Source organism: Eptesicus fuscus, chromosome 1 (genome assembly GCF_027574615.1).
Source record: "Eptesicus fuscus isolate TK198812 chromosome 1, DD_ASM_mEF_20220401, whole genome shotgun sequence".
NCBI classification, from domain to species: Eukaryota; Metazoa; Chordata; class Mammalia; order Chiroptera; family Vespertilionidae; genus Eptesicus; species Eptesicus fuscus.
In genome coordinates, this window is record NC_072473.1 from 128,766,644 (window position 1) to 128,777,259 (window position 10,616).

General features: G+C 49.7%; 1 protein-coding gene across 1 annotated transcript; it reads left to right on the plus strand.

The window, feature by feature from the left end:
- Window positions 1-8,425: 8,425 nt before the first annotated feature.
- LOC129149995 (uncharacterized) lies at window positions 8,426-9,658 on the plus strand. The gene has a single exon (XM_054720006.1). The coding sequence runs from the start codon at window positions 8,426-8,428 to the stop codon at window positions 9,656-9,658; it is 1,233 nt and encodes a 410-aa protein (XP_054575981.1).
- Window positions 9,659-10,616: the final 958 nt, after the last annotated feature.

The window sequence follows — 10,616 nt, forward strand, 5'->3', positions numbered from 1 at the left end:
TATTAAGAACACATACATTTGCCTTGATATTTACTTGAAATTAGGAATACCATCTAAATATATAGGTGTCTCGTCTGAAACTATATCTTTTCCCACCCATGTCAAAAATTAGGGAAAATAAAAGCTAACTTTTTAAAAGAGGGTATGGTAAATAAAGATCATTCTCAATTCTTAGGGAGACTAGACTATATGATATTTCCTAAATGTTATGAATAAGAATTTCGTATCACTGAACTAATTTTTTTGATCACGTTAATGCATTCTCTTTAAGAAATTTTTGTTTTTCCTGTGTAAAGTTTAGAAAATTTCTTCTGGAAATCCTCATTCTCTCAGGAAGTTTGAGGAAAAATCTAGTGTGTGAGAAAAATACGAGGTGGGGATATCATTCTACATATAATTTTTTGGTTGTGTAAAAATATTCTACAGGCCAGTAATAAGTATAAAGTGGACATATAATGTAATTTAAATAGTTTGTTATTTTGAAAACCAAGCTTTTAAAAATAATGCAATCTCTGGTAAAATTGAATGCTGTAACATTGGTGCTTTTATTGTTAAAATAAGAACTTAGCTACATATAAATGTAGTCAAGTAAATTGCATGTCATATTTAACCAAAATTACATCAATACTGTCAAAGAAATGAATAGAATAAAAAATAGTCACTTTTAAAAAACCAATTATGTACTTTCATAAGTTAAATTATACAGAATGATAAAATGTTATCCAAATTTGTTATTCACAGAAAAACATGTCTTCTTTTTTCTCAGAATAGTATATTTTTGTTCCTAATGGATGCCTTTCAATAGAAATATAAAAACAGTAAAAGGTTGATGTTTTCCATTTTTGTAAGGTACATTTCAACTATTGGTGATATCCATTTACTTCTTGTTTTGAAAGATAAATTGCATACGTATGCTTCTACTTCCTCTCTTCTTACCAAGCTCTGATTTTGTTGGTATATTATTGTCATTGATTTTATCCAAGTATAAAACATCTACATACATTTTATTAATTATAATTTTCATAGCCCTAGCATCTTATTCACATATTTAAATGAACTCAAAGCTGATCACCATCCTAATACCATTCCTGAGCCAATTTGATTCATCTATTAATTTCATTTTAATAATCCAGTAGACTTTGTGGAAAGACTTATAGGGTTTGATTCACTGTCCAGGCACTTACGTAGATTGCAAACTTGATCCCCAGTCTTTATTGTAGTTTCTACAGCAAGCATGTCAAACTCAAAGGCTAACACGGGGCCAAATAAACAAGGTTTAAGTTTAGGTGGGCCACAATAACACAAAAGCTTCAATTTTCACAGAAACCTAGGTTTATTTCGATAGAGACATGCTGAATACAAAGGGCTGAAATAAATGAGTCATCACTGACATAAAATAATAGAACATTTTAATAAAAATTAATCTTTTTTCTTGAACATTACCTTACCAGACACTGAATAACTGCACAAATTAATAAGCGTAACGCAATGTTTCTTGTTCTCCGAAAGCGAAATATTTCCTGTTGCCACACCAAACAAGTCAGTACAAGACTAATGACATGGCCATGGGCTGCTAAAATATTCGCTGCTAGGATTAGTGGAGAGAAATGGTGCGCCTGCGAGTAAAGTAAGGGAAATGAATGCAACATGATTATAGTAATCAGTCATTAGCGAACATTGTAGTCCGTTATTAATAATTATGTATAACAGGATATTGTAGAAATTAAGCTATGAAATTTTTATTAAAACGTTTCTTACATACCGTTATATTGGCTGGGCTGCAAAAATATCCATTGTGGGCCACATGTGGCCCGCGGGCTGCAAGTTTGACACGCTTGCTCTATAGGAAGCAATGATCAAGGAGGTGTAAACGGGTTTAGGACTGACTAATTTGAAGAATTTCAGTGGGCTCTGGGGCATAGAGGCTGGCCCTAGTTGCCTAGTACCTGGATGATGAGGGCAGGAGAATAATGGCTCAAGTGAAAAGCTTAAGGAGGTGGTTTGGGTGTGGGCTTGGGTTGGTTGGTTTGCATACGGAAGGAATGTTATCTCTAGGAATGAGCTAAACCTAGGAGGGCCAGTACTGTCCAGAGTCAGCGAGGTCCCAAGATGGCAAAGCATCAGAATAAAAACGTAGAATTAATACAACCCTGTGGTCACTGTTAAGACAACATCATCTGTTTTAAGTCACAGACACCAGCTACATTTCTTGTTCTGCTTGTCCAGACATTTAAAATTTCTATTAAGGGGGGAAAAGGGGGCACATATATACTTTCAACAATAAAGAACTATTTTAAAAATTCTATTAAATACACTATTAGAAATGGCTACATAATTTACCTGGCATAGTTCCAAATGAAAATGTGTTGTCCCTTGTTTAAAAAAAAATCATGAAGAGCCCTAGCTGATTTGGCTCAGTGGATAGAACGTCAGCCTGTGGACCGAAGGGTCCCGGGTTCGATTCTGGGCACATGCCTGGGTTGCAAGGCTCGGTCCAACATGCAGGAGGCGACCAATTAATGTTTCCCTTTCATCACTGATGTTTCTGTCTCTCTCTTTCTCTCCCTTCCTCTCTGAAATCAATAAAAACATATTTTTAAAAAAATCATGAAGAATTTCCAGACAGCACATCATTAAGTTAAGCACGGGCCTGTGCAACTGCACTGGGCACATGCCATGAAACCAGCCCTGTACAGCATAGTCATCCATCAGCAGGCAGCTTCCAGGGAGACTGCAGAGGAGTTTGTATCCCCTGGCTCCTTAGCACAGTGGATCCGTGGGGTAAAGGCTCTGCCCAACTGTGAGGGATGCAGGACTCTGAGACTGGCCTTTCACCTCCCCTTTCCCAGTTCACAGCTGTTTGGAGTGATTAGACACCACTTGGATGCAGTCACAAAAGGAAACTACGTCCTTCTATCATACTAGAGAAGGAGCAGAAATTCCCCAAAAGAGCCCTATAATGTGGCTGTCACTTTCTAAATGCCCTGCTCCTGGTTCTATGAAAATTAATCTTCCCTGATATGTGCACATGTAATACCTTAAAAAAATGGAAAAAATAAAAAAATAAATAAAACAGAGATGAAGCAATAAAAAAATTAATTAATTAAAAAATAAATAAAATAAAGAAAATTAATCTTCCCTGTACAGTGTTATAACCTCTCACTATGATCATTTTCACATGTGCCTCTGACTTCATGTGGTTGAGCTGGAATTTTTCACTTACCATTCAAAGTTTGGGTGTGCAGAGTAATTTTACACAATACAATAGCACCATTTCTCATACTAAACAGCAGCAGATAAATGTGTTCGAACTATTGCTTTACACTTGGCAGCACAGTAGTACTCTGTGCAGGCGTATAGTATGCAGCTTATTTCACAAAGGAAGTCCATAACTTGGCAAAGGACTGTGACAGAGTCCACACTTCAGTGTGTGTTTCCTTCGTATTCTATTTTATGTAACTTCTGTTCCTGTTCCTGAATTTCTTCACCTGTAAAAGTGAGCTCAATGTGAACACCTATTTCCTAAGGTTGTTCTGCGGATTAAAGAGTTAGTATATGTTTAAGTATTAAAATGGTACTTAACATAGGCAAACTTACCATGATTATTACCTGTTACCTGCATCTTGTGTGATGTATAAAAGCAGCTTGCAGTCAATAGTGTTAATCCCAGGTATATTCCATTCATCCATTAAAATGAATTAAGATGCAAATGATGCCTGGAGGAAAACCACTTTTCTCAGAAACATTTGCATAACTACTTCAAATTCAAATTTGTTAAATTCCTAGAGTTTGTACCTTGGAAACTAAACTCTGGGCTTTTTATATTTTTATGCAGTGGCTTCTGGTGTTGGCAAAAGTGTTGCTCAGTAGCCTGTGGAAATGTGTTCATATCATAAAGTAAGTGCAATAATAAATGCCCTTTCCATTTTCGAAATGGCTAATTTGACTTTGAAGTATTGCTGCCTGGGAAATATCAGTAGTGTTAAATGTCCAGCTGTTGAGATCTTAAAAATCTGAGTTCATAATCCTAATCCTAGTCAGAATAAGAACCATCTTTACTTGGAACTCACTCTGTACCAGACACTGTTGGAGGCATTTAATACACACCATCCAGTTTAATCCTTAACACCACAATCTAGGAGGCATGCACTGTTACTGTACCTAAAGGACAAATGAGGAAACTTTAGGATCCCAGATTCACTAACTTGTCCAGGAACACACAGTGAGGCAATAGAAAAACCGGAATTCAAACCTAGGAATTCTGACCCTAGAGCCAAGCCCTGCTAACAATGAGATCTCAAAAGTAACAAAATTTCCCTGAGGCTCAATTTCCACATCTGTAAAATGGGTACAAATGTAGGCCCTCTGGCATTGGGAGGCTGAGACTTGCTGCATTAAAATTGTCTACTTCTTGTTCTAGTCTTTGATCATCTGTAAAATTATTTAAGAATAAGTATGTTGGAGGGGGTAACGAAGAGGATGTGATCACCTGTTGACCTGTAAGCTAGACCTGGGCAATCTTTTCCTCCGTCCTTGAAATGTACTGCTTTCCCATCCACCATTACCACAAATCAGAGATGTTATCAAGGACACAGTCTTTAAAAAAAACACGTTTTTATTGATTTTTAGGGAGAGGGGAAGGAAGAGGGATAGAGGGATTGAAACATCATCCATTCGCTGCCTCCTACACAGCCCCTCCTGGGGATTGAGTCCACAGCCCAGGCATGTGCCCTGACTGGGAATCGAACCATGATCTCTTGGTTCCTGGGAAGATGCTCAACCACTATAAGAAGTGGCCACTAGCCGAAGCCGATTTGGCTCAGTGGATAGAGCGTCGGTCTGCGGACTGAGGGGTCCCAGGTTCGATTCCGGTCGGGGGCATGTACATTGGTTGCGGGCACATCCCCGGAAGGGGGTGTGCAGGAGGCAGCTGGTCGATGTTTCTCTCTCATTGATGTTTCTAGCTCTCTGTCCCTCTCCCTTCCTCTCTGTAAAGAATCAATAAAATATATTTAAAAAAAAAAAAAAAAGAAGTGGCCACTAGGCCACCATTTGGGCCAAAGAGTGTACCTGCCACAGGCCCAGACCTCCCTTCTGCAGGAAGATTAGAGCTTTACAAGGACCTGGAGGCAGCCTCGGGAAATGAGGGAAGCTAAAGCATTTTCTATAAAAGTCATAGGGGGTTGGGACCTGGTTTGCACATTTCATTGTCCCTGTGGACACCTAACTGTGTGGTCTGAATATAGCATAAAGAGGGCCTGAGTAGGAACCTCTAAAATATGGGGCCCAATAATAGGACCCTTCTTGGCCAGGTCTATGCCACTCCTGGCCACATTCCAGAGAAATACCAGAAAGTAGGGAGAGGGAGGTTTTTTTTTTGCTGATTATATATATATTAGAGGCCTGGTGCATGAAATTTTTGCACGGGTAGAGTCCTTAGGCCTGGCTGGTGATCAGGGCCTATCTGTGGGGTGACCGGCGGGGCAATCAGAAGTGGGGGGGACGGGGGCGGGGTCCCACAGGCACCCGCCTTGGCTGGCCTGGGGCCTGCGGGCTGGGGGCAGCTCCTGCATTGAGCATCTGCACCCTGGTGGTCAGTGCGCATCATAGTGACCAGTTGTTCCATCAGTTGTTCTGCTGTTTGGTAGATTTGCATATTAGGCTTTTATTATATAGGATATGCCCTATATAATAAAGAACTAATATACAAATAGTTGTTGCGCCCTCAAGCCAGGGCCAGGGAACCTGAGGCCGTGCCCCCCGGTCCCGGCGCCGGGGCTGGGAGAACTGAGGCCAGGCCAGGGGACCTGAGGCTGTGCCCCCCCCCACCCCCCCGCCCTGGCGGACCTGAGGTCGCACCCCCCCACCCCGGTGGACCTGAGGCTGCGCCCCCCACCCTGATGCCAGGCCGGGGGACCTGACGCTGTGTGACCCCGCCTGGCAGGGCTTGACGGGGAAACTGAGGCCGCATCCCCTGCTCCAGCGCTGGCGGACCTGAGGCAGGCCTGCGGGACCTGAGGCTGCGCCCCCTGCTCTGCGGGGCTTGGCGGGGGTGGACCTGGCCAGGTCTGGGTCTTGTGCGATTTCTAGGCCCACGTGTGGACGGGGACTTGACTCTGGGTCCCGCAGCACGCCCCAAACTCTGACAGGAGGGAGACTGTCATATACATTTTACTAATTTTCTTTCATCTCTGACACTTATAGAGAAAGGGCAAATAGCAATATTAAATTATTTCTTCTAAATTAATTCCCTTTTAATGTGCATGAGTTTCGTGCACCAGGCCATAGTGTATATATATTTACTCTATTCCTTTACTTCTTTTTTCAAAAGTTTTTTAAAAATATTCTTTTATTTCAGAGAGGAATGGAGAGGGAGAGAGATAGAAGCACTAATGATGAGAGAGAATCACCAATCAGCTGCCTCCTGCATGCCCCCCACTGGGATCAAGCCCACAACTCAGGCATGTGCCCTTGCCCAGAATCGAACCCAGGACCCTTCAGTCCGCAGGCCAACACTCTATCCACTGAGCCAAACTGGCTAGGGCTTTACTTAACTTTTTGAAAATCAGTTGAGTTGAGTTATATTACAGAACTAGTGATATGGTCAAGGTAGAAAATGTAGAACTTAGAACATAAGGTCTTACTTATCACCAGTTATTCCAAAAACTGTTCATAGCATGATTCACAGTATGTCCATCCTGTACTCTCCAAATGTGTACACACACACACACACACACACACTCACCCTCGAATACCTGAACACAGTCACAATTATTTTTAAAAATAAGATTATCTATTAGCCTATTTTTTCAACAAATATCTGACCATTTTCACATCAGTCATTAATCTTGAATTACCTTCCCAGACCTTCCCCTCACCCACACAGACCTCAGGAGCCCCTGTTCCTGACACATAAACTTTTTCCTCCTCTAGAAATTGAAACATTCTTCCTGGGGATTCTGACTCCTGCTGTTCTCCCCTTCCTGATCCTGAGTCTTCCTTTCAGTGTGTCCTACTCCCACCTGGGGAGGAAGTATCCTCCCCCCAACCCCCATGTACACAGGTTCATGTCCTGCCTCTCTCTGAACCTACATATCTCTATCACCCATCTTTTTCTTCAATCACCTTGGATTAAACCCTGCCCCCCCTTTTTTTTGTCCAAGTTGCAAATCACCTATGTGAAGAGAGTATATAGCATATAAATGGGAATTTCCTGAACAGAACTCCATTTTAGACAGTGGGAATAAATAATTGCTAGGGTAGTATTTTATTCCCTTCCACTTCCAGAGCTTCAGCTGCCATGCTAACAACTTTAAAAGTCTAAATAAGACTTAGGATTAACGGTTTTTGGACAAGAAAAATGCTGTATTTTTAAAGTGAAAGAAACATTTATTTATTTATTTATTGAAAAGTTTCAGTTTACAAAGACAACTTAGAAAAGGAAAACTCTCAACTCAGGAGCAAAGGCAGGCCTTTTTGAGGTTGAAGAGGGCCTGGAATCAAGGGCCAACAGCAGATAAGTGCTACATAGTACAGCTACAGGGAGGAGAGGCTTCAAAACTGCCTTTCCAAACCAGGTTTTCAAAACTACTTATGTTGGTTAAACTACAACACTAGGAAACCTCACAGGAAACCACCCAGCAGCAGCCCATCCCCCACAGTGGTGGCTGCGGATTCCTCCTGGGTCTAATGAGGATGCCCATGGAGGGTCACAGCTCAGGAGAGGTAGGGAGGCGAGGACTGCTATCTACTTCAGCCTGGTCTTCTGGAGAGGCAGGGCTCAGAGGCTCAAACTCCAGCAGCAAGGCCCGTCTCAGGCTAGCAGGGCTAGGAGTGGAGATGGACGCCAGGCCAGGAAAATTAGGGGAAGATAAAGGAGAGCTGTGGCCCGAAAAATCAGTTGGGGGAGAAGAGGGGCCCTGGCCAGGAAACCCATGGAAGGTGGGGCGGGGTGCAGGGGCAGAGGAAGAGGAGGAGGAAGAGGGTGAGGAGGAAGAAGAGGAGAAGGAGGAAGAGTAGGAGGAAGAGTAGGAGGAAGAGTAGGAGGTACTCTCCATAAACTGCCAAGGGAAAGGCCTAGCAGCAGGAGGTGAGGGTGAGGAGGCATCCACAAGGCCTGCACCATCACCCAGCTGGGAAGGAGGGTTTGGGGCCTCAGGATCATGAGAGCTTGAGCTGCTCTGGAACACAAGCCTTCGTAATGCCAACCCAAGGAAAGGAGACCTATCCCTGGCAGGCTCAGGGAGAGAGGGCTGACTGCTAGGGGTTGATCTCACAGTGGGGCGGCTCTGGAGGACTGCGCCTGGAGAGGTGCTCCCATTGCGGAGGGCAGGGCTTGGTGCGCGGTTACAGGAAGCCGGACCTGGCGCAGAAGCAGAGCATTCGGGCCCGGGGCCTGGCCTGGAAGCACGCGAGCGGAGGCCGGATGCAGGGCCAGACACCGATTCAAGGCAGCGGCGGCGAACCGGGCCTGGACTGGATGCGCTGCGGCGGCGGCGGCGGGGTGCAGGGCCTGGTTTGGGTGCGGGTCGGCGGCCGCGGACAGCAGGACCTGGCGCGGATTCACGGCGGCCGCGAGCCGAGCCTGGAGTGGATGCGCTGCGGAGCCGGCGGCGGAGTGCAGGGCCTGGCTCGGGTGCGCGGCGGCGGCGGCCGCGGGCCGCAGGGCCAGGCGCCGATTCAAGGCGGCGGCCGCGAGCCGGGCCTGGAGTGGATGCGCTGCGGAGGCGACGGGGTGCAGGGCCTGGTTCGGGTGCGCGGCGGCGGCCACGGACCGCAGGGCCAGGCGCCGATTCAAGGCGGCGGCCGCGAGCCGGGCCTGGAGTGGATGCGCTGCGGAGGCGACGGGGTGCAGGGCCTGGTTTGGGTGCGCGGCGGCGGCCACGGACCGCAGGGCCAGGCGCGGATGCGCTGCGGAGGCGACGGGGTGCAGGGCCTGGCTCGGGTGCACGGCGGCGGCCACGGACCGCAGGGCCAGGCGCGGATGCGCTGCGGAGGCGACGGGGTGCAGGGCTTGGCTCGGGTGCACGGCGGCGGCCACGGACCGCAGGGCCAGGCGCGGATTCAAGGAGGCCGCCGTGAGCTGGACCTGGAATGGATGCACTGTGGCGGCGGCCGGGTGCACGGCGAGGGCGGACAGCAGGACCTGGCGCGGATTCACGGCGGCGAGCAAGGCCTGGAGTGGATGCACTGCGGCGGCGGACCGGTGCAGGGCCTGGATCGGGTGCGCGGCGGCGGCGGACAGCAGGGCCTGGATCGGGTGCGCTGCGGCGGCGGCGGCGGACAGCAGGGCCTGGATCGGGTGCGCTGCGGCGGCGGCGGCGGACAGCAGGGCCTGGATCGGGTGTGCTGCGGCGGCGGCGGCGGCGGCGGCTGGGTGCAAGGCCTTGCTCGGGTGCGCGGTGATGGCCGACAGCAGGGTCTGGATCCTGTGCGCGGCGATGGCGGACAGCAGGGCCTGGATCGGGTGCGCTGCGGCGGCGGCGGCTGGGTGCAAGGCCTAGCTCGGGTGCGCGGCGATGGCCGACAGCAGGGTCTGGATCGGGTGCGCGGCGGCGGCGGCGGAGAGCAGGGCCGAGCTCCGGTGCTTCACCTGGCGCGGACCCACGGCGGCGGCGGCCGCGAGGAAGGCCCGGAGTGGTTGCACGGCGGTGGCTGAGGCGTGCAGGGTCAGGCTCCGGTACATGGCCTGGTGCACACTTACGGGGGCGGCCCCGAGGTGCAGGGCCTGGCGCAGATTCACGCCTGCTGCGGTGAGCAGGGCCAGGGGTGGATGCACTGCCGTGGCTGCTGTGTGTGGGGCCTGGAGTGGACTCACGGCGGCGGCCCCGAGGTGCGGATTCACGGCAGCGGCGAGCAGGCACCGGTGCACAGAAGCAGCAGGAAGCAGGGCCTCGAAGGGTGGTGCGGCTTCGCAGGAATGGGCCTGGCTGAGAAGCGCTGCTCCCCCGAGGAGCCCCAGGTGCTCGGCGGCTGCGGGACCGACCCCTTGGAGGGGAAGGCGGCAAAGGCACGGACCTCGGAGGCGCGGGAGCCCCTGCGGAGAGACAGCGCCCTGGAAGCTACCGCGCCTGGGCGCCCCCCCCGCCCCCCGCGGCTCCCCCTGCTGCCCACGGCCCTGAGCTGGGCCCGCGGGGCGGCCCCGGCGCCCTCCGGCCTGGCCCCTGGGGGCCGTGCTGCCCGCGGGTTCGGGCTGGAGACCTAGGCGCACCTCGGCCCTCAGCGCCAGTTCTGGGTGGGGGCCCGGCCCTGGCGCTCAGGACGCCCGCTTTCCTGCCACAGGCCTCGGGGGCGGCCCCGTCCCCGGCTGTGGCAATGGCGTCGCGTCGCCGACCTCCGTGGCACCTGCGATGCCACAGCGCCGCCCGCCCCCCCCCCCCCGACCCCCCGGGAACAGTGACTCCAGACGAAGGGCACCGAGGCTCCGGGGTTCCCTCCGTCCGCAGTGACCGGTCTCCATCGGTCACTCCGTTCCTCGGCCCTGAGGGCACCTTACCTTCCTGCTCCTTCTGCTCCTTCTGCAAGCTCGACTGGCCGGCCATGGCGACGCGTTCTCGCTCAGAGAGCGAGTCCTCCGTCAGAAACCAGAGACAAAGGCTGCGGACTCTGTCTGCTGG

Bases quoted from the DNA above. Each gene is read 5' to 3' on its own strand.
- LOC129149995 (XM_054720006.1), top strand. From the start codon at position 8,426: ATGCAGGGCCAGACACCGATTCAAGGCAGCGGCGGCGAACCGGGCCTG.